Source organism: Callithrix jacchus, chromosome 5 (genome assembly GCF_049354715.1).
Source record: "Callithrix jacchus isolate 240 chromosome 5, calJac240_pri, whole genome shotgun sequence".
Classification (NCBI taxonomy): Eukaryota; Metazoa; Chordata; class Mammalia; order Primates; family Cebidae; genus Callithrix; species Callithrix jacchus.
Genome location: NC_133506.1, coordinates 154,700,022 through 154,724,894, shown reverse-complemented (window position 1 = coordinate 154,724,894; position 24,873 = coordinate 154,700,022). Strand labels below are relative to the sequence as shown.

Sequence of the window (24,873 nt, the reverse complement as noted above, 5' to 3'; positions counted from 1 at the left end):
ATAAACATATTGCTTATGTAACTGAAATATTATTTTATACTTTGTTTCAGTGTTTTTTAATTAAAACTTGTCTTTAATTGGAAGCAAGATACAACAGTAAATTCTAGGGGAAATAAATAATGGTGTTATAGTCTCAAGATCTTTTGATATAAAACCCAGACATTTATACATTAATCATAAAATTTACGAATGAAAATAATGAAGTAAGGGCATGAAGAAATATTTTTGTGGTAATAGAAATGTTCTACATGTGTGGTGGAGTTTCTGGGATGGTATACATTTGTCAGAATTCACAGAATGGCACAATCATACGGAAAAAAATCATAGAATACTAGTGTATGAAAATTACACATTAACAACGACTTTAAAAAATAAATTTCAAAGAAAAATGAAGCTATACATTTTATTTCACTAGGTTCCCACTTTTTTTTTTTTTTTAAATCAGAAACACTACATCTTACAAACTATGCTCTTCATACTTTTAATTTGATCGGGATATTTAGATAATAAAATGGATAAGGATATGTAAATATAAAAGTATTAACTACTCATTAGTATTACTTTTAACTTGGTATTTCTGACAAATCATTATATGAAAAAGTGGGCTTTAAGAAATAGTACATATTGGTGTACTAACACGTATATTATTACAATAGTGGAAATAACATCTAACTGGAAATGAAATATTACATAGGTATTATATTCTCAGTTATCACTATATACTTATATGTAAAGATATAAAGAAAATTTCTATTTATAAACTAATTTCCTTCTTTTTCTATAACCATTTATTTTACTGTATATAATATACATGATAAAAGGTAATCATATTCTATTTCATGTAATTATCCTTTTAAGTTATTACTCCAATTACTGATCATGAAAAAAATAAATCTTGGTTTAGAAGAATTACTTTGCTCATTAAAATATAAGCTCCAAAACTATAAATTAAAAATAGGAAAGGTTATTTTAGACATGTAATCACTGGAAGTTGATTACCTATATACCATATTCTAGTCTCAAGGTCATGTTGAATATTTTCAGTGGCTTAATCACATACAGTATGAAACAGTAATGAGAGCAATGCAGTCCTGGATGACCTACTACAGATGTAGAGATTAACAGACACTGATCGAATCTGATTCCCTTGTTTTCTCTAACTGCAATAAAACTATAGCATATTAAGTACTAAAAATGTAGCCATATACACAAATATATGTAAATTCACACTGTATGCAAATTATACACCAACAAACCTAACTTAAAATAATGTCACCGAAAAATGAAGCTGTATGAAATGAAATGTATGTAAATTCATACATACATTTGTGTATACGTTATGGGTTAGGAAAACCAATTTTAATACATTCATATAAAAAAGAATCATGTGAGCCCATTTATCCTGTCTGAATATTTCTATACTAACACAAGAAAAATATAAGCTGAAATCAAACAAAAAGAATTTTAGTTTTATTAATTAGAAAGAGAATAGTAACTTTCTGGAGGGTCTGCGAGAAACTAGACTATTGGAATCCGTATGTCCTATGTAATAATAAATGAATGACTAACTTCATTGTCCTTAAATGTTTAGAAAAGGTTAGAGATCACAATTTATGCCAAGCAATAAAAAGTTCTTCAGGTTGATAACCTCCATTTTTTTTTTCAGTTTACAGGTATAACTGAAAACATCCTGCACCTCTGTGTACACATGCAAATGAATTGAGGAAACAGAGACAATTATGGAAATAACCCAGACTTTAAATTTCTTTTTCTACCAAAAGAAAGGATTTTGGCTAGAGTTATCTAGTATTACTACAAATCAAACAGTGGTGGTCAATTCTTATAAGTGTACTCCCGACTTCCATTTTTAATCTCAAAGTTACTTTTCTTTTCAAAAACCAATTAATACCAATATCAAGTTTATTAAGTAACATTGTAGAGAAAACAGTACTTGTCACTACAAATGTGACTATATGATTGTGAATTAGAGTGACGAAGAAAACTGAGGCAAAGGCCATCAGTCAAGTGAAGAGTAAGCAATTTTTAAAAATGAACAATTCTTAAAATGTTTTAGTTGAAGAAACAAAATAGGGTCTAAACTGGGCAAACAGTGACTTCAATCCTCTGCTTGACGTTGAAATAAACCTGATATTAAGGCATGAAATAATTACTTTAAGAAATCACTGAAACCTTGAAAGCTTTCAAACTATTTTTTTGTCTCAAGTGTTCTTAGACCAGGAGTCACAACAGGAAGAAAGGTATAGATGCCATCAAATTAGATTACCAGAAAAACTCTCTCTATTTTACTTTATTTAACGTGACACATAAAGAAAACCCTGCACAAATATCTGTCTTTAATTTCTCTAGTGTAAAAAAAGAAATATATTGTGTCTGGCAGAATGAAACACTTGAAATAGCCTGGGTGCATTTAAAAAAAGAGAAGTGGGAAAGAAATCAGATGACTGCAATGAGCCTTCAAAGCCACTGCAGCAGTCGGGATAAGTAATGTAATAAACTCAACTTCATATTCTTTTTATCTCCCTTGTGTAATAAGCACATATTAAAAAAAACTTTAAATTCATGAATACTTGTGAATAGACTAGCAGCTAGCAGATAATGAAAAACACCAAACAGTATCGACGTGAGCACTTAGCATGTGTGTGCATACCCTTTAACAGATACCTTTTTCAGGATGGAAGGTTATAATTGCTGAGATTTATGAACATGCAATTCAAATTTAAATTAGGTTTTTTTCTAAAACAAAGAAATCTTGCATTCTTGTATTTCTCAACATAATAGAGATTTTCTTTAAACTTAATAAGGACACTATTTATGAATTCCTCTGTAGATCCCATATAAGTAAGTAGGTCTACCAAAGTGGGGATAAGTTATTTAGGAAACAATACTTGAGGAAAAGTTGTTTTGCCATTGTTATTTTGAACGCTTCAAAAGTGTTAAGGATCACAATATTTATTTTATAATCACTAATACTACTACCATTTATGATAATAGTGTGCTGTGTCCTTATTGGTTTTTTTTCTTTTTCTAACTGGTACATTTTGAATCAAGCCTGCCTCATAAACTTAAGTAAATGAAATGTAAAAGTCAGACATTAAAATTCCAAATACCATTCAATGTAAGCATTTCAAAGTATCATTAAATCATGAGATTCTTGGGATTTTTTTCCTTCAATTAGGCCAGTTTTCCTCAATTATCGTTCTATTATTAGCACATGTCAAAGATGTCTGCATGCATACCACTGAAAACAATTAAGTATTTATGTCCTAAAGCATGAGACACACACTACTTTATTCTAGTAGTACTAAGATTATATTTACAATAAAAAATATTTTAAGACTGGTATAACTGGAGTTTAAAAAAAGTTTTGACATTAATAAATAAATGTATATTAAACCATCTCTATGTATTGCATAATTATTTGACCTAACTAGTTTAATAGATCAAATGATATTTTTTTAAAAAACTACTGAAAAATAGTTCAATGTGTTATTCCCATAAAATAAATCTATCTCCCAAGCCTAGATTAAAATCGGCTGAAAAACAAAAATGTACTGTTATTTGTAATTCCTCTCCATAGGTCATTTCCATAAAAAAACTTCGGGGATGGCAAACACACTCTTCAGAATAGTTTAATTTTCCCTTCAGCAATGAGGGGCGTCCAAGATCACTGAAAGGATTCAGCTACAGAGGCAATTCATTTCACGTGTTCAGTGTAATAGAAAATCACTGTGTTGCAGCAACAAGCAGTACTTGCACTAGAGTATTATTCATCTAGGGCGCCCAGTTCACCCACAGTGATAACCGCGGACCGGTGAATCCTATGTTATGTAAATCACCTTCAGCTCAGTGTGTGACGGGTGCTTAAAGAAGCAGCTTGGAAAACAGTCCTGGCGTCCTTGAAACTAAATGACTTCACTTTCCTGGAACACTGTAGATCTAACGAGGTTCCTAGTATACCTTTTCTCATAATCAATTTTTGTTTCTCAAAGTGCAAATCGTTAGTGAAAAGGCCCTGGTTGCAGCAATTAGTTTGCACAAAGTGCTTCGGTGTTTAGCTTCGCTTTAACCCAATTAAGCTGCACAGTGAGCCCCGAAGATGCGCCACCTGCGCGCCTGGCTCCAGCCAGGCCCGGCCGGCGTCCCTCGCAGGCCGGCGTCCTTCCGTTAGACCCACTCGGGCGGCAGCGCCAAGGTCCCCTCAACAGCCCCGGGGCCTCCCCGTCCCCGGCTGTCTCACGTCCTTGACAACCAAGGGCGTTCTGCAGGTGGCCCAAAAAGGCAAGGGGCGAGGTCTCGGGGAAAGCATCTCTGGTCTGAACTCAAGGAAGAAGGCACTGGGCACAGGGGACCCGGAGGGGGCTTGGCTGCGACCACACCTGGGCCGGACGTGGGCCGTCAAGGCAGAGGGGTGCGTGGGCAAAGCGTGGCCTGGAGCAGACGTGGACAGTAAGCCGGGACACCAAACAAGGTTTTCAAATAACGCTCAGGCAGAAATAAAGCGTAGCGATCTTGAGCCCAGACAGAAAAGCAAGAGGGCACGGGAACCGGGAGCAGCGAGAGGGAGGCGGCCAGGGGAAGGCACAGGGTCACCCGCGCCAGGTGAGGGCAGAGGCAGCGTTTGTTTCCCCAGAGACCGCCGCACATCCTCGCCGTCGTGGCAGCAGGTTCTCCGACTCTGATGCGTCTCCTTTCCAACTGCCAAAAGGTAGCAGTGCATTCACCCGCGACGACGGCAAAGTGTGGGGGGGGGGGGCTTTTTGGGTGTTCCCAGACCCCTCTCCTAAGGGGATGGAAGGTCCTTGGGAGATAGAGTAGATGGGTGCACCACGATGTAATATACTATTTTTAGCTAAATTAGAATCGATCACTGTTGGATAAGGAGAAAGTACATAATAGGTGGCTTTGTGATGCTGTACCTGGGCAAAAAAAACACACAAAAATCAAAAACTTAAAAAGTGGGAGCCCTGAACAAGATCTTGTTAAAAGAGGCTCTGAAAAAAAGTGCCTACAAACCTGTTACCAGGAGCTATAGGATTTGACTGGAAATATTCTTAATTTGAAAGAGGTGGCATCTAAGTTACAGGTAGGCAATTTAAAAAACCCAACTAGGTTTGAAAACCACAACGTAACCCCTAAGTAGTATTTCTTTAGTTTCCTGTACTTTGAGGACACAACTGAACCACCAGGAAAATAAAAAGTTCTAAATAAACCCATTTCCTCCTCCTGTTTCCAGGTTCCGAAATTTAGAAACGAAATAATTTCCTTCATTTTTGTTTTCAAATGATGTTTAAATCCAAAAAAAAAATACCTCTAGATGACGGCAAGTTAATTTTCTTTGAAAATGTTAACCGTTTTTCTTTAATTAAATCACATAAAATAGTATAAAATTAGAAGTCTACTGCCAGGTTACCACTTAAGGACACTTAACACAGGAGATATAACCTTAATTATACATCTGTAAACAAGCCAGAAACCCAAAACCTTCAATTTTTTCAGAATAGTTATCCATAAGGGGGCTTGATCTCTACGATCTCACATGAATTTTATGTACTATGGTCAGGTGAAATAACGTTAAAATGGGGTCATTATGAAATAACATTAAAATACTCTGTCCATCCCAGAGACAACTTATTTTTCAAATATTTCTATAAGTGCCATATACAGCTTTGTGTCCTGCTTGTAATGCTGGGCAAGTCTACCAAAGTGCAAAGAAGACTGCAGCTGGTGTGGCGGAGGGAGGTACCAAATATCTTTTAAACATCCTAACTTAAACGGGATTCAACAACATCTAACACATTAGCAATAATTTTCAGATTCCTTTCAACAAATGCAAAGGAGGAAAAAAAATAAGTAAAAAAAAGAGCACACTACCTCCATAACGTTTCAAAAACTCATTTTAACATATAGGAACATCGGGAATGAGAAAATTACACAGGTATTCCTCCATTTAAAGCCAACTTCCATATGCCAGTAGTCTGCATGAAAGAACAAACTTTCAACCTGAATTTAAGAAGACCCCAAGGATTAACGGGCGTTAATTATCTTACTCTAAATGCAAGTTAGTGATTTTGTTTTAGAAAACCCCGTCTAGATCACTAATTGATGGATACTCGTTAATACACCTGTATTTGCATTTCAGCAGTAAAAGACAAGCAGGGTTTTCAGCACAGAAGTGAGCCGCTTTGCCAAGTCTCTTCAAAAACGTCAATATGCTTCAAGTAATACCAAAGCTGAGATTCCTCTTGATTTCCAAACTGTCTAGGTGGCCTGGGTGGTTTTCTGCCGGCAGCAGCCTCCTACCTTTAGTTTGTGTGCCTATATCCATGAGGGGGGATTAATTAGCCGGGTTGGAGCTGAAGGAGGCTGTCGTGACGAGCCCAGTGGCGATTGGCCGCCCGCCTGCCTGGCCCTGCCTTTATAATTTCCACACGAGTGCATCTGGGCTCTCAGACAAACCAACAGCGGCTTCTTCTGACACATACACACGCACACTCACCCCGAACACACACTCAGCACACTTTTCGTCCATTTGATTAACAGTGCTGCACACACAATGATTACGGGAAAGCGTAAATAAACACGGAAAAGGGTGCTTATTCTGACTACTGGAAGAGCCTTGCTGGGTCTCAGCGCAACTTTTGTTTTTTATTCCTGAGGTGATCTCTCCATGCGTTTCTCTCCCACAAGGATTCTTTAAAAGAGGAAGAGAGACAAGGAGGGGGGGAGAACAATCTTTCACTTTAAGACCGGCTGGGCTCAAAGATTAAAGGAAGGGAAAAGCAGCAGGAGCAGCAGCAGGGAAACCAACGCGGCAGTACTTCCGAAAGGCATTTCTGATCCATTTCTGAGCGCTGCGGCCCGTTTCTCCACCGAAGTTGGCTCCAGCTCTAGCAGCCGCATTGGATCCCACAGCTTACTGCGAGACTCCGGTGTACAATCCGGATCTCTGCCCCAACATGATCGCGGCCCAGGCCAAGCTGGTCTACCATCTGAATAAATACTACAACGAAAAATGCCAAGCCAGGAAAGCTGCCATTGCCAAAACTATCCGGGAAGTCTGCAAAGTAGTTTCCGACGTACTGAAGGAAGTGGAAGTGCAGGAGCCGCGTTTCATCAGCTCTCTCAACGAGATGGACAATCGCTACGAGGGCCTCGAGGTCATCTCCCCCACCGAATTTGAAGTGGTGCTTTATCTCAACCAAATGGGGGTGTTCAACTTCGTGGACGATGGCTCGCTGCCCGGCTGCGCAGTGCTGAAGCTGAGCGACGGGCGCAAGAGGAGCATGTCCCTCTGGGTGGAATTCATTACCGCCTCCGGCTACCTCTCGGCGCGCAAAATCCGGTCCAGGTTTCAGACGCTGGTGGCTCAAGCAGTAGACAAATGTAGCTACAGGGATGTGGTAAAGATGGTGGCAGACACCAGCGAAGTGAAACTGAGAATCCGAGATAGGTACGTGGTGCAGATCACGCCGGCCTTTAAATGCACCGGGATTTGGCCGAGGAGTGCTGCCCACTGGCCACTTCCCCACATACCCTGGCCGGGACCCAACCGGGTGGCGGAGGTCAAGGCGGAAGGTTTCAATCTCTTGTCCAAGGAGTGCCACTCCCTGGCCGGGAAGCAGAGCTCGGCGGAGAGCGACGCCTGGGTGCTGCAGTTTGCGGAGGCAGAGAACAGACTGCAGATGGGGGGCTGCAGAAAGAAGTGCCTCTCCATCCTCAAAACCTTAAGGGATCGTCACCTGGAACTGCCGGGCCAGCCCTTGAACAATTACCACATGAAGACTCTGGTTTCCTACGAGTGTGAAAAGCATCCCCGGGAGTCGGACTGGGACGAGTCCTGCCTGGGTGATCGGCTGAACGGGATTTTGCTGCAACTAATCTCCTGCCTGCAGTGCCGGCGGTGTCCCCACTACTTTCTACCAAACTTAGATCTGTTTCAAGGCAAACCTCACTCAGCTCTGGAAAACGCCGCCAAACAAACGTGGCGACTGGCAAGAGAGATCCTGACCAACCCGAAAAGTTTGGAAAAACTTTAGAGGATGATTTCATCAAGAGCCGAAATTATTACTCTTCTCAAATTCCTCATTAAGTATAAAATTTCCTGTTCAATTTCTAATATTACACTCCACAGTGCAAACAATCTCTTCCTTTAAAAAGGTATAATAATACAATTTTTAGACATCATCTCACCCATCCTCCAAAGGGAGAAAAAGTAGGGGAAGCGGATGGAGAAAAACCCAAAGCCAGGAGTACTAGAAGACTTCTTTCCACACGATTTCCTATCTCCCTTGAAAAGTACACCATAACATTCGGTAAACAGCCCAGCTGTAATGCAAGACCACGGCGAACACTCTGCCTAACTATCAAAGGATTATAGCGATCCCGGTGATTTAGGTGCATCTGTCTGTGAGTAAACACGATTTGGATATGCCATCTGAAGGAAAGTGTAATGTATATTTTGATTTGTAACAAATATTGTGATCTCACATTGTCTTTGAAAAGTGTGGATGTTGGTGTTTGTGATTTGGTGAACAGAACTTAAATTGCCATTCTGGATACTTCCAGACATTTTCCACTAACAAAGATATCATTTAAAGGTAGATTTCCTCCTGGTATTTTTATCTGTCTTTGAAAGTGTCTGAACTTTAAAAAGTTTACATTTTGTTTCAAATATTGCTTGTTCTATTTCTAACATTCCATAAATATACTTGAAATGTTATTTAAATATATTCAAAGAAATTTGAATTCAGCTTATATAATAACGCTTGAATATCTGAATTATATATTTGAAAAATGCACTTGAAATACACTGGATAATTTTGTGACTTAGATTTTAATTTGTTGCTGGTTTTTATTTAATTAGATGCTAATAAATGAAGCAAAATAAAAGTTGTTGTGTCTCACTTTAAATTGTTTTTCTATCAAAAGATGTAATCCTGTATTTTGAAAATCAAACCCACCTGAATATCTTAAACATTTTGAGAAATATGTTAATGAAATCCTTAAAAATAAAACACACTGAGAAAAGCCCTTTTTGTATAGGTACATAAGATAACAATTTACTCTCAGTCTCTAACTTACTTGTAAGACAATTCCTCTCTGCAACAGACACAATTTAAATCTACCTTTGAAAGCTTGCTCTTCTGGTCAGTACTTCTGTAGCATTTTTGGTAATATATTAAAAAAAGTCTATCATGACAGTAGAGATGACTGAGTTAAAAAGCTGACTAAGAGGAAATGAACTTAACAAAATCATAATGAAACTTTGAAATTTGTGTATGAAAACTAGCAAAATGATCTTTTCTAACCAATATATTTTATGTCAGACCTTATTTTATGCAATAAGGATTCCATTAGCAGAAGAAATTCATTAGAAATTCAACATTTCTTTTTGACATTATAGGACAAGCAAAAAAAGCATAAACACAAATTTAAATTATTTTAAAACACAGTGCATTCGAGCTCTTTTAAAAAACTGTATTTGGAGCTGGAAGTAAAAGAAGTCCCATGACAATCCTTTGGAGTAGTTTTAGTAGCCAACAAGTACTGAGAAGGCTGATCACTTATGGGCCTTAAGTTAGTTAATTCAGGTGATGGTAAATTTTTGGATTTCAGTTCTAGTCAGCAAATACTATTTTATAACATTTTATTTCAATATCTAAATTAATAAACTTCTGAATCTGTGGAAGCATTTGTCTTTGACTGTTTTGGAATAACTGCCTCTGCAAATAAGGGAAGATCTTTGCAAAATGATGCTAGCATTTCTAGCATGTCATTTAATGCTCTTGAATTCTTAACCCCAGAAAAGAAGTGTGCAAATTGCACAGTAACATGAAAGTTAAAACATTAGAACAGATCTCAGAAGAAAGTGCTGAGAAAGAGCTACTCTAATACTCAGGTGTTTAAAATCTACACAATAACATTTAATAAATATGTATGCATTTCAAGTGGTCCAAATATGTATTTTCTGGCATTTACCAAAAGAAAAATACAACCTTTACACATTTGAGTGCTAGCATATATTTTAAATCAAAGCTCAGAGAATCAGTTGCTTTCCTCTTAAATCCACATATAAAAGCCATTTCATTTCAGGAGATGGACAAAATGGGTGTACTACTGGAGAAGAATTTATATCTAAATAGCTTCCCCACCCCCAGTTTCTTTATGACTTTTCAATAAATAATCATATTACAATCTAAAGTTTTGAAAATTAAAAGTGATCTTAATGAGACATTTTTAAAGACATTTCGTAGTCAGCCTGAGAGCCTGAGATTCTGGGCCCCAGGGACTTGGGAGCAATTGACTTAACGAGCAAATCTGCCCAAGTACACACAAAGGCACTCATAGAAAGACTTAAAATGTACATGCTCTGGTAATACAGGATTTAAATTCATTAATCTATTCTTCAATTCCATAAAGAGAACATGCTATTTCATTCATTTTATTTTCTATGAGAGAGAGGAGAATGTGCTCCCCTCCTCCACTGTCAGGTAAAACCAAACAAAATTGAAAACCACTTCCTGCCACAAAGCCGCCAGTACTGGACATGGAATCGGTTTAACTCACTTTCGTGTCGATCTTCTTGAAGGCGGAATCATCCTCATCTACCTCGAAGTAGATTTCTGTCGTGGTGATGGAGAGAGTCCCCTTGGCCACCACCACGGGAGCGATGAGCTGGGCAGGGGTGCTGAGAACCACTGGGCCTGCAAGGCAAGGGCAAGGGGAGTCAGGCTGAGCCCCTGTGGCCCTTCCCGCTCCCTCCCAGAAGGGTACCAGAGGTTTTTATTGGCAAGGATGCACTAGAAAAAATGGTGCCTGTATTACGCGGCAAATTCTTTTCATGTAAGATAAGTACTACCTAGCTTTCATACATTACCTTATAACACGAGACTAGAGAGAAAAAAACGCTATGAAAACCCGGCAGGTCAGGATACGGAATAGCGCTCAATCTCCACCTAGAAATTCTACATGGTTGGCGAGGGGTTGCCATCAATTGACTTAAAAGTGCAGAACGGACTGTCTAATGCCCCAATTCTCCATTGAGCATCACTGTCTTTTCCAGAGACCCCAGGCGGTCAGCACTGCCCCCAAGACCAGCCATAGCGCGAAGCCGTTCCACTCTGCAGCGATGCTCCCCAAGGAGAGGCTAGAGGGCGGGAAGGGGGCAAGAATCTAAATAGATAAATTCCGCTGTTTTTGAGAGGTTTGCCTCTTGCAAGAAGATGTCCTAAGGCACGCTACACACACACATACGCGTGCACACGGACATCACATAAAGTTCTCATGTAGAAAAGAACGAAAATCTTAGTCATTCTCTCACAGAGAATAGGTCAAAAGTGATGACAATGTAAGACGCTTGAACAAAACAATTCTCAAAAAACAGTGCGAAAGTGCCACTTCTCAACTTTTGAAACTACAGAAACAGCTTCACCGAAAGTGCCTGCTAGGGTGCTTGTCTCGAATTCCCTGTCTGCTAAGGTCGAAAACCACGAATTACGCGTATAGAATATTAATCCAAATGGGGTATTACCTAAATGTTCTCTGTAAAGTCCCCCCAAACGGAGGCATTCTTCGCGATCCTGGATTTGAAACACGATATAACGTTATACAGAACGTGGGGATCGGATATAACTATTCATTTGTCTGTAGCAGGGGCGCATCATAATCCCTTCCAGTTCTCCCCTCAAATGCATACAGTCAAATCCGTCACATTAACAGTCGGAGAAAGGCAATAAAAAGTTAGGTTTCCCGCGGCCGCTAGGCCTCGGCCCTCCGCGCGGAGACACCTCGCGCCGCCACCGCCCTCGGCCCGCGCCGGGCCGGGCTGGGTTAGGGAGACGCGGCCAAGTTGGCGTTCCCTGGCGCAGCACACACCCAATCTGCGCCCTTCCTGCACAAAGCCGGGCCGTTCCCGAGGCTGGGGGAACACAGAGGGCTGGGCTGGACTGGCTTCTGTTGCGATTATTAGGGGGTGGCTAAGAAGCAAACTGTGAGTGTCAGCTCTCAGCCCCGATGCGGACCATCCTGGGCCAGACCCAACCAAAGGCCTTTCATTTCACAGCTCTCGATCCCTCGGTGAGCCCCCGGGATTCGCGGACCCTGGGCCTCGGCCTCTGCCCAGACGAGTCGGGGTCCACCTCGGTTGCACAAGGTTTTTCTTTGGAAAGGGAGAGGCGGTCGATCTGAAGCACCACTTTAAAGGCTCATCAATCTTAATCTAGGTTGCTCAAGTAATTATGCCCGAATCTCTTGTACGATTACAAGTGGATTTGGGTTTCTATTCCCCAGGCCCTCCTTTGTGTTTATTGGAGGGTCTGTGCGCGCGCTTGGCGGCGCCTTCTGCCTCCCGCGCCCTCCTCCGAATCCCCCAACTCTCCGGCCGGTTCGAACCGCTCTCTTAACCCTTAAGCAACCAGGACGCTCCTTTGGATGCCACTTATCCTATTTTCTCTCTGGAGAAATCTATGCGGTTTACTCTTGATTTAGGCGAGGTGAAAAAGCTGATGTGGTTCACATTGGAAACAGAGTTATACACTGTTGGGCATTGCTAAAAACCTCGTCTTCATTCTAAATACAGAGGATTATCAAGAATTATAGTTTAATAGAGGTTTCTGGCATTTGGTGACAAATAATGGTCAAAACCACTAAAAATGGCGAATTACTTCTTTCTCCTAAAAAGTAATTTAACGTATCCAAACAATTAAATTGAAAACATAAAAAAAGATCAAAACATCAAAACCATACCTATTGATTTATTGAAACACATTACAAATTTTAAGCACACAATCCATGAACTTTTCATGGGGAGCACATCTTCTCTACTTAGTTCTCTGCCTTTCTGAAAGGAGACTCTGCTTCCTTTAGATTTTACTCCAATATTGTTTTGCTGAAGAGATTTTCTGGGCATTTATAAAAGGGCTTCGAACTGGTCCTTCTTTAAGAAAGACATATCATGAAATATTCAGCATTAATAGTGTGTCATTTTTACCCTCGTCCTTTGGAAATCTCCAATTACAACTTCCAATTCCATAGCATGTTTAAGGAGCACTGAATCTTTTTGTTGTAGTCTTCAGGGAGCAAACCAGCCACAGAGAGAATACGGAGTTAATCCACTACAGCAACAGAGAGAGGGGATTATGTTTTAATCCCCTTTGGGGGAGCATTTGGATTTTAGGGATACGATATTAAAATGTTTACATAAGTCACAATCACAAGCCAGCAGATCTTCCATATGGTACCTGGTTATTTGAAAACCTTGGATCCCTTTCCAAATAAAAACTGTTTACAAAGAATAGCATCTCGGAATGACAGCGAGATGGTGATCTAGCTGATTCTGTTCTAGAAGATAAGTAACTACAAATTTAACATCCTAAACTTTGCTCGGTGTAGTAAATTGAGATTAACTGTAAATATGTTCATCCCAATCACTACTATAGCAATCAAAGAATAAATTATAATGTCCTTGGCACACATCGAAGTACTGATATTAAAGGTTAAACAAATGGATAGGACAAAACCTCTTTCTATTGTATTGATGCATATAATATAAAATTCCACCACCTAAAGTGGTAATTAAGAGGAAAATATAAATGTTACTTACTTTTTACACCTGGTAATATAACGCTTAAAAAATACAGATTCATTGCTATTGTTGAAGGAAGGATAGGGGTATTACTTCCCATTTATCTAATTTAAAATCTGAACTAGAACAAAAACCACCCAAGCATAATGAAAGGAATCTTTAAAACAGTAACTTCTCTTTAGAGTCATAAGATCTTTAACCAGTTGAGATGGTAAACCTCATTATGGACCTACAGTAGAAAGTACACATGTTTTATATTAAAAATGAAACGATTTATCAAATATGCTTTAAAAGAAGAATGTTAAATACTGTGGGTTTAGATTATCCTGCTGAACATCAAAATTTCAGCATAGAAATCTTAATAATATACTGATACTTTGGTAAAACTTCTTACAAAACTCTTTTTTTTTTTTTTTTTTTGAGATGGAATCTCGCTCTGTCACCTAGGCTGGAGTGCAGTGGTGCAATCTCAGCTCACTGCAACCTTCGTCTCCGGGGCTCAAGAGATTCTCCTGCCTCAGCCTCCTGAGAAGCTGGTATTACAGGTACATGCCACCATGCCCAGCGAATTTTTGTATTTTTAGTAGAGATGGAGTTTCATCATCTTACCCAGGCTGGTCTTGAACTCCTGACCTCATGTAATCCACCCGCTTCGGCCTCCCAAAGCGCTGGGATTACAGGAGTGAGCCACCATGCCTGGCCACAAAATTTTAAAATATTTTACTGAACTAATAGTCCAATATTCACAAATTTTAAGTCAATTTTTTCTTGCCAAAACCACTAAGAACACGTCTGCAGTAGAACAAGTAGGGTTTATTCTTCATTGCAGTGAAAGAAACTGAATACAGTAAGAACCATGGGGTGACTTTTAGGGTGTTAAAAGACTCATTGTAGGATCTGGATTTCAGTGAAGTGATTTTGGGAAGGGTTCAAGAAAGTAGGGCTTTATTCTGGATTGGGCTGTGTCAGGAATCAGAAATAATTCAATGATTAAGTGTTTTAATCAATCTTACCTAGACGGAGGGAAGACTAAATGCTAAAGCTCTAACCGAAAAGATGTAGCAGTCACTCATAGTCGCCAAAAGAGGAAGATGTTTGATATTATTGCGGCATGCATAGTGATCTTGTTTTGTCTGTGCTTATCAAAATTATAAAGTTGTTTTTTGTCTCACATCATCATGATGTGACCTTGTATGATGTTGGTGCTCTGCGAGGTTGTTTATGTTCAACAAGAGAACACCCTGGCCTAGCTGTGAGCTCCAGGCCAGCTCTCAAGAATGAGTCCTAGATACAGGCAGGCCAGTTCCTAGAAGTCAGAGGCTGCTTTTCCTTAGTTGCTGGGATTAATCATTTTCTAGGGGTGGGGGTAAATTAATCATTTTTAGGAGAGGGTAAACTGCATTCTAGTGATTAAAAGGCAATTATGGCAATTAAACTTCTGAATAATACTAAGCTTCTTTACAACTTTCAGTGTAAAGCTCAGCAAAGACTATATGTGGAGAAGAAGAGTTGGAGTTTAATTAAAATTGGAATTGTTAGAATTATTTGATGACTTTCAACTGGTCAAATTATATTTAGGGTACATAAAATTAATATATTTTAGAATCACTTCCTTGGTTCAATATTGTTAAAAGTTGTATTAGCTATATGGATTTTCTTCAGTCTCAATTACTTGGAAACTATATGCTCAATCTGCTTTTAGAACATGTAAAAGGTGTTATTTCAGGATAATAAACATTGACTAATCTTGACAGCATTATTAAACTTAAAATCCTGACGTTATTTAGAAGAACTAAAACTAATCTGCTATTCTTTATGTTCAATGTAAAATAACAGTATTCTAAAAAATTGGGATAAAAATATAATGAGGAAATAAATTTTTAGAATTATTTCCGTAATGTGGTATATTTTGTAGGGAAATAATTCATACCATGAGTGACTGAATATATCTAAAATATCTATCACTGCTTTGGACTCATTTTTAAATATGGTACAGTCAATTTTCCTTAAATATTCTGCCCCATAGAAATAAAAGAATAAAATGTTTTAATCTCAAAACAAATTACTAAAGAGCACTTTGGAATCATAGGAAAGCTTTAGGCATTTTTAAAATGGAGGTATTTGTGTACACCTAGGGAGGAAGCTCTACAAAAAATACTGCAAAAAATTTTAGATTTCCAAATTTTAGATATCCAGGATGGTTCTCTGGGTTTCAGGTGATTAAAGTGTCTTAAAAAATTTAAAAAAAATCACAGTAGCAAAATCTCTAAATAGTGATTGTTTTCTTTATATACAGAGAATATTGGTAGTTGTTCAGATAAATTATTAGAGTAATAATATTTTGAAATTTTCAAAAAAATTTTTTAGGGCTGGGCATGGTGGCTGACACCTGTAACCCCAGCAGTTCAGCAGGCTGAGGTGAGAGGATCACTTGAGGTCAGGAGATTGAGACTAGCCTGGGCAATATGGCAATATCTTATCTCTACAAAAAAAAAAAAATTAGCTGGGTTTGGTGGCACATGCCTATCATCCTAGCTACTCAGGAGGCTGAGGTGGGAGGATCCCTTGAGTCCTGGTGGTCGAGGCTGCAGGAAGCTACGACAGTGAATACTGCACTCCAGCCCTGAACTATTTTTGCGTGGAAATAGTTACAGGATGTTTTTTTCTTAAATAAAATAAAAACACTTTAACAATCGATAGAATGCTAGGCCTCAAGGGTTATGAATTTAAACTTCAGTACTACTTCCTCCCCAACATATTCACAAAGACACAATGTACCCTCCCCCAAACTATCCATTATAAATATTCTATAAACTCTCAAATTTACACGAAAGCTCACTGTTTTCAGGAATTGGCCCCTTGATGCTCCTAGGTGACTTCTTGAGCATCATCTGTTCTTAACATCGAGATTAACAATAACCGACTATCCCCATAGATCATGGTTTCCTTAGATTATTATTGTATAAAATGAGACAGATGATGAAGAACCCATATAAGGTGTTTTGAGATGAGAGTAAACCTACATCTGGAAAAAGTCAACTTGGCACAGTCTAAAACAGACATGGAGGGAATAGCGCCCTCTTAAATGAACAACCGAATACTGCAATTTAGCATATCATTTGTTCATCATGATAGATCATCTATTTTTACATTATTATCTATAATCCTATCTTAATGTATCTATAATATATAATTTTTAAAGGTACCAAGAAAGACTCTTATATGTTTTAAATTTAACCACCATTTATGTTTACCAATTTATTTGTAGAGCAGGTAATTCTTTATGTTACAAGGAACCAAAAAAAAAAAAAAAAAAAACTAAGAAAACCCTGGTATATTTTCTGCAAAGGCAACGAGTGATTTCATGGAAGAAAAAGCTTACCAAGCATATATACTATATGTAAAATAGCACAGTTATTTTCAAGTACAAAAGTACTACACAACTGTGATAGTTTTAATGTTCGCTGTGATCATTTGCTCTGCCTTTTGATTTAATAGGTGAGCCAACTGAGATTTGTGCTTCTAGTTATATTACATTTAGTTCAGCATATGGAATACATTTTTCACCTTCTGGAAGAATATTGACTCTTTTATGGCACTGGGATATCATTTAATGATCAGGAGGAGTAAATTGCTACTAGACTAGATGAGTAAATAAACCAGAGGATATGATTTAAATTTTTGCACCCCTACGTGGGATTAAGTAGCTTGCCTTTATATTTCCATAGTTTCCTGGCCATATCTTTATGGCACTTATAATATATTGAACATATGTGTTTAAAAGTCTGTTTCTCCCATTTGGCACAAGCTACTTGAAGACAGGGGTTATTGTCTTATTCCCCTACCACAGCATCTGTCATATAGTATGCAATCTATGTTTGTGGAATTGAATATAGAAAATTATATATCCCATTGTCGCATTTATATGTCTTAGTAAAAGTCCACTTACATCAACATATTACATCTTTTACGTTTTCCTGAAAGTGATTATCAAATTTTTCTTTATAAATATAAAGGATACTGTATTTTAGAAAAACATGAAGTAAAAATATACTGAAAACCAACGAGAGTTATAATGTAATTGATCATTCTAACTATATTATATGCATACTATTATGGTTCTAAATGGCATAATTTTATGACTATCATATTATTTTTAGTGTATAAGTTGTTCTCTCTTTGTAATTAAATGTGTAGAGACATATTTAACCATTCATTCATTCATGTAGTCAACAAAAATTACTTAATGAGTAGTGTATTGTTATTGGTTACAAGGAGAGAATGTATAAGATGTACATTTTACCCACAAAGAGCTTATAGTATAAGGTAAAGAATACACAAGAGTAATTATGACATAAAAAAGAAAGGGTTAAACTAAGAATTATGTAAAGCACTTTACACGATTTATTTCTCTTAGCAACCCTGTATGATAGCACTGCTATCATCTTCATTTTACAGATAAGAAAATGAGACTTAAGGGTTGGAGTAATTTAGAGAAGGTCATACAACTACTAAATGACAGAGACAGGATTCAAACCTGGTGATCTGATCCCAAAGTGAGGGTATTTGTTATATACACTACCTCCTACCAAGAAAGGGGCAGAAAAAAATTCTAGACATTCATAGAACAATCATGATTTCCAGCCTATTTTTTTGGTGGGGGAGTTAGCAGTTGGGATAGAATGAGGGCAGTGACATCTGAAGTGAGCTGTGATGGATGGGTAGAATTTGGACAGGCCAGGGTCAGGGAGAGCACTGTCAGCAAGGGGGAATAGTTTGAACAAATACACCTTGCAGGCGTAAATGAGCAGTAAATAAGACTGGACAGAGATTAGGATGTGTAAAGGAAAGCAGTGTGAGATGAAACTGAAAAATCATACACAACCTTGAATGTCAGACTTTATAGGTTAAGAAATCAAAGATTAGAGCTTAGAAATTATAGTGCAGAGCAGTGGTGTTTACAGTTTTTCTGGGTCACACATTATCCTGAGAAGTATATGGATTTTTTTCTAGAAAAGTTCACCTATATATTTGTCCATCCTGATTATATAATAAATGAAGAATTCATATTTTGGAGAAAAATTAAACTTTTTCATTTGTCTTCCTCTGTCTGCATCTGCATTGATCCCTAACTGTTTTTCAGCAGTTTCTGGAAATACACCTTTCCTCTTATTTGAGGTAGTTACTCTATCTGTGCTACTGGTCCTACCCTCCCCTGTTCCTCTGCTCTCTTATCTTGATCTCCCTTCTTCCCTTCTTTGTTAAGCTCTAGATATCAGTTTCTGTATCTTAGTTCCTCACTCCTATTCTCTTCTTTGGTTTCAGCCTAACCTCTACTTAGGCCAAGATGTTTGGGAAATGCTCATTAATTAGTAAGTTAAAAGCTTGCAAAAGTCTATAAATTTAAAAAGTCTGCAACTTTTTCAGGTTTGTTTGTTTGTCAGGCTGGAGTGCAGTGGCAGCATCTCACAGTAACCTCTGCCTCCCAGGCTCAAGGGATCCTCTTGCCTCAGCCTCCTGAGAACCTGAGACCACAGACTCACACCACCATTTTTAATTTTTTTTTTTTTGGTAGAGATGGGGTTTCACTATGTTGCCCAGGCTGGTCTCGAACTCCTGAGCTCAAGCGATCCTCCCGCCTCACCCAGCAAAGTGCTGGGATTATAGGTGTGAGCCACGGTGCCTGTTCTACAACTTATTTTAAACTCATCATTTTCCAAACACAACTACAGAGTTTCTTTTTTCTCATTAGCATCTTTCAAAAGACCTGTGTTACAAGAACATTAGCTTGAAAAAGGCTGAGCCAGAGTTCCTGACTCCTAAGCACAGGATTCTCTGCTGTTCTCTTACCGCTTTACTTTCTGCTTCATATCCTATTACGGGTTCTCCTTCACTGGCTGCCCTTTAAACCTTGTTGTGCCACAGGACATCTGAGTTTGGCCTACTACTTCTCTCTTCATTGTCTCACTTTCCTTAGGTGATCTCAGTGGTTTTCATTATGAACTCCATGCTCAACTTGGCTCTCAAATTTAAAACTTCTCTGTTCTTTCAAAATTTTGGATATCAACAGATCAACATCTTCGTCTCCCACCCACAGAAGAGCTTGCATCTGCACATTCTTACACAGAGTTAAAGCTTCTAAACCACCTCTCCTCTCAGGCCTGGTTCCCCTCATTCTTACTCCCTGCACTTGCCAGTTATTACAGTCCTCCACAAATTACCTTTTTTTTTTTGGTAGCTGTCCCATTCTTCTCTTTCTGGCTTGCCACCAATTTGCTTCAGGCTCTCATCACTTCTGCTTTGGAAACAGCCTTAAGCGCTTACCTCAAGTCTGGGCACCCTAAAAGCACATTCTACACAAGGGCCAGCGTGATTTTTTAAAAACTGATCACTGTTATACTTAAAATATTTCACAGTCTCACTGTGGCCCCCAGGATAAAATCCAGGTTCCTTAAGACACATAAGGCTCCCTCCCCGAGCTTGTCCGTCTGAACTTCAGAGACTCCCCACCTCACGCTTTTTACCTAGATAATTTAGAACTACTGTAGTTTCACTCAGAAGGTAATGTTTTAGCGTACGCTTCCCACAATCTGTAACAACTCTCTAAATATTTCTAAATTTTTAACTTATTTTTCAAGACTCAAGAAAGGAAATACCCATTCTATAAAAGCTTTCCAGAATCCATAAAATTCTAGGACTGTGTTTTGTGTTATGATGGTTCTTTTGTATATCTAATTATTTTTCCACTATCTGTTCTTCTCTAGAGTATAAATTCCTAGAGGGCAGAATTTTGATCATATGTGTCTTCACTCCAAGCGCCCACCATTATATCTCATGTACAGTTGATATTGGATACTTATATTTGTTTTGGTCGGATAACCACATTCACCTGAGCGAAGTATGGATCTAGCATCAGCGAATAAGGGTCCGACAGGTCCTTCCAGGACTTGTCTTTACTGTGTAAATCTTGACATTTTCTATTCTAATCTTGTATTCTAAGAGAAAACAATTGACTTGTTTTCATTGAACTGATGACTTGAACTGACAGAACATATTCTACTGGAATAACTATTTGTAAATAATTTGCCACGTAAATACTTATCCTTAGCTAATTGTTTAAGTACTTCTGTAGCTGCTATTCTGGCTCTGCAACATCAAGCCACGGACATAAAGTAATTGAATAATATATTTGCAGTATGCAGAATGACTTACTGGTTCTTCAGTATAGCACTGCTCTAGCTGTAGTGGCAAAATCAGTTTTTAATCTTATGTTTGAGTAAGTGGCAAAGTGTTTCAGAGAGAGGACCAGGACACTCAGGTATGGTGGTGCTCATGTTTCCTCCCCTCCAAGTTGCTAACATCCACATTTTGGTACCAGGAAAATAGTTTTGTTATCTTGCATTTTCCCCACAAATGTCACAAACAAGATGACCCATACATTTTCAATAGGTGATCAATATCCTCATTGACATGCTTGAAAACAACCATGAAAGCTTTGTCATCTCCATATTGAAAAAATATGGTCTCCTGATAAGTTAGATATTGATTCCCTATTCTCCATATTCGTAGTGAATATGACAATAAATGTGTAGAGGAACTCATCTATGATAAATTCTCCATAAAGAGAAAAAAGTAGAAAACCAAAATGGATTTCAAGTATAACACTGTATTAAGAAAGAAAAGATCTTATCAGTATGGTTTATGAAACATCTGACCATAATGAAAGGGTGGCTTTTTTTTAATGAACAAAATATGCAAGAATGTTATATATGATTTGAATTATGGTTGATGCTTGCTATTGCATAAATATGTTTGTTTGTCCCCTCCAAAACCCAGGTTGAAATTTAACCCTCAATGTGTCAGTATTGAGAAGTGGAGCCTTTAAGAGGTGACTGGATCATTAGGACCTTGTCCTCATGAGTGAATTAATCCATTTGTGGATTAGTGAATTAATGGGTTATCATGGGAGTGGAACTGGTGACTTTATAAGAAAAAAAGGGAGACTGAGATAGCATGTGAGCCCTCCCGGCACCTCGCATGTGATGCTGGGTGCTGCCTCAGGATTCTGCAGAGTCCCTACCAGCAAGATGGTCCTCACAACATGCAGCCCCTTGAGCTTGAACTTCTCAGTCTCCATGACTGTATAAAATAAGTTTCTTTTACTATACATTACCCACTTTCATGTATCCTGCTATAAACAACAGAAAATGAACTCAGACAATGTCTAATAAGCATAGTTGAATTGTCTTTTTATTATAGTTTTAATTTACAGTGTATGGTTATCAGGGATGTTGTTACAATTAGGAGTACCTTGTAGTGTTTTATAGATGATAGAATTGTGGTTGAAGGGGACATATGTTTATGGAAATAAAAAAATATGGATTATAGTAAAATATTTGCACACTCTAAAAGGACATGTAGACTATAAAAATAATGAAAACAGGCAAAGAGGCTCAATATTCAAGATGAAGCTTTTATTTATTTTTATAACACCTAAACTGATTTAAAAATTAAGTTAGAAATTTAAATATTTTAGCTTATATAAGAAATAGACATGTGTTAGTGTTGTCTCAAGAGCTTTGTGTATTCTGTGTTTGAAGCTGAATGTGAATCCTTTGGGTATACTATTTATGACTGGCAAAGCAACTTCCTCATTCAAAGAGAGAAAAAAGACTCATAAAGACTCATAGGCTTTTTCAACATCAAATAGCTTTCACTAAACAACATTTTGATGAGTTAAGTGTGAGTGAGTCAGGGACATATGGATTAAATTTCCCTTGAAATACACATGGGTTTAAAAATTAAGGGGAAAATCCTGAGCAAAAAAAAAAAAAACCCCAAAAAAACGAAAAAGAATTTTAGAGAATCCAGAATGCTTAAGAGATATTTTCCCCCTAAATACAAGTATTGGGTTGAATAACTTCCAGTTAGACTCTGTAACAAAAATGAAATAAAAATATTTATATGGGAACCTTTAAAAAATACTAGTTTTGTTGGAGACAGAATGTTACATGTTACATTCACCATATCAGAACTGCATTGTACAAGTTAGGTTTAAGCAGATGGATTTGAGTCTGAGTTTATCTGCACTGAAGATGCTCTCTTCCATAGCACGTATTCTAGTAGACAGTTATAACAAAATTTTCTGTGCCATTGGCTTGTACTCTTTTTCTTTTTAAAAGAAAATATTCTTAGACAAACTTTTAGGTTTTAGAATTCTGTAGTTTATTTTAATTATGTTTTCCCAGAATCCTGAGTTCTTTCTTTTTCCCACATGCTCTATATTTTTATTTTATTCTCCTTTCTAGCTCAGTTTGTAGGAAACATTCAATTTATATATAAACAGCTTTGCCTCTGGTATCTGGATATTCAAGTTTAGAACACTGAAGGTCTAACTGTCAAGCTGATTATCTCAACTGTCTACTTTCATTTCTTAGAGAAGATACATTATATGCCATAACTTCCTGGTTATTTGAGTTACCCAGAGGTATTGGTAGCCGAGCTAATTCTCTTGAGGATTTTCTTTTTCTATCACAATCTGAGTATCAATCTTCTATAGATTTAGTAGATATTCAAAAGATGTTAATGAGGAAGTAAATGAGCAAGTGAATGAAGTCAAAAAGACATTTAGGGAGGTAGAAATGGTCAGCCTTAAGAAAAATTCTACATACTGGGAACTATCATGGGCAACAAAGTGGGTCATGAAGGAGATGACTGGCACTTCAGAGAGCCTTTAATAGATCTCCTCCTTATTTCTGTATTTTTCTTATTCTTAATTTACATAATTAGTTTTCTGAATTTTGGATTCTTAACCTGGTGTGTGTATATGTGTGTGTGAGAGAGAGAGTGGTGTGTGTGTGTGTGTGTGTGTGTGTGAGAGACAGAGAGAGACAGTGTGTGTGTTGTATGTGTAAAGAAATATAAACCTACCACTATGAAAAACCCAAATAAAAAAAATCCAACTCTTACATTTGAAGACTTCTTCCCTGTGTCGCTATCTCCCTCTACTAATTACTTTAACAAAATAATCAAAGCAGCGTTACAATCCTTCGGATATAGAACAACTTTTCTATTGCTCGTGTTTTTTTTTTACATTAACAGTGGTTGTGGTATTTTGACCTTATAAATTGGAACCTACAGAGACATTTAGTTAAAATGACACATTCACCAGAAGTGGGAATGCAACAGAGATTAGCTTAACTTTAGGTGTTCCTATCCGGGAAAATTCAAGTGATGAATTGAAATTCAGTTTTTGGTGTAATTAACTTATACTGAAAAAAAGACAAAACAAAACTTACTATGAGCTATTGAAATTATTTGAATAATTCAGTTCGTATGAGCAGATAGTCTGATAATTTGAGCCCCCAAATATTTATTACAGTAGCTCATCAATAAGTTTTGTTTTGTCTTTTGTTATTTGATATGAATTAATTCAATAATTATCTCAGCTTTCCAGTTTACCTACATAATATTTTTAAGTGGGAACCTTCGAGGGCAAATAATTGTGTTAGGAGATTTCTTCATGGTTCAAAGCTACATAGTATATGATTGCTGTCTTTAAGGAATTTATTCTAAAAGGACAGAGAAAATATGGGAGAACACCTACGATGCAAGGCTTTATGTGGTATGTGTCTTAAGAATGGCACAATAAAAAATGTTGTGGGGTGGCTATAATAGACAAAGACAGGAAAATAACATGTCTTGGGGAGGATATGGAGAAATCGAAACCCTCACATGCTGCTGATGAGAATTCAAAATGGGGTAGCCACTGTGGTAAAAAGTCTAGCGATTTCTCAAAAAGTTAATATGGAGTTATTCTTTGACCTAGCAATTCCCCTTCTAAGAATATGCCTAAGATAAATGAAGACATATGTTCACATGAAATCTTGTAAAATGTTCACAGCAGTATTATTCATAGTAGTGAAAAGGTGGAAATAACTTGAATGTCCAGTAACAACTAATGAGTTGATAAATAAAATGTGGTGTATCCATACAATGGAATAACTGCCATAAAAAGGACATATATGCCAAAATATGGAAAGGGCTTGATGACACCATGCCAAGTGAAAGAAGACAGACACTAAAGATGATATATGATTCCATTTGTATAAAATGCCCCAAATAAGCAAATCTATAGAGCTAGAAAGTAGCTTAGTGGTTGTCCAGGGCTGCAAGGGAGGGAACAGAAAAATTGGTGAAGAAAGCCAAATGGTAACAAGGTTTCTATCGGAAGTGATTAAATATTTTAAAATTGATTTTGGTAACAGTTA

The 24,873-nt window shown here is 37.6% G+C and overlaps 2 protein-coding genes across 18 annotated transcripts in view; one reads left to right on the top strand and one right to left on the bottom strand.

Annotated features, from left to right (window-relative positions):
- The window catches only part of NBEA (neurobeachin), a 730,940-nt gene that overhangs the window by 191,613 nt on the left and 514,454 nt on the right, over positions 1–24,873 (bottom strand). For 14 of the 17 annotated variants that reach the window (XM_078375287.1, XM_078375291.1, XM_078375289.1 and 11 more), the window contains one exon: positions 10,588–10,724. In XM_078375287.1, coding sequence (XP_078231413.1) covers positions 10,588–10,724 — 137 coding nt within the window. Of the gene's footprint in view, positions 1–6,321; positions 6,415–10,587; positions 10,725–10,897; positions 11,170–11,551; positions 11,905–24,873 lie in introns of those variants that run through there. The other 3 variants (XM_078375302.1, XM_078375303.1, XM_078375304.1) reach the window with 3 other exon arrangements.
- MAB21L1 (mab-21 like 1) lies at positions 6,470–8,910 on the top strand. The gene has a single exon (XM_002748965.6). It carries the CDS (start codon positions 6,978–6,980, stop codon positions 8,055–8,057), a length of 1,080 nt encoding a protein of 359 aa, XP_002749011.1. The 5' UTR covers positions 6,470–6,977; the 3' UTR covers positions 8,058–8,910.

Coding starts and splice junctions, on each gene's coding strand:
- MAB21L1 (XM_002748965.6), top strand. CDS start 6,978: ATGATCGCGGCCCAGGCCAAGCTGGTCTACCATCTGAATAAATACTAC.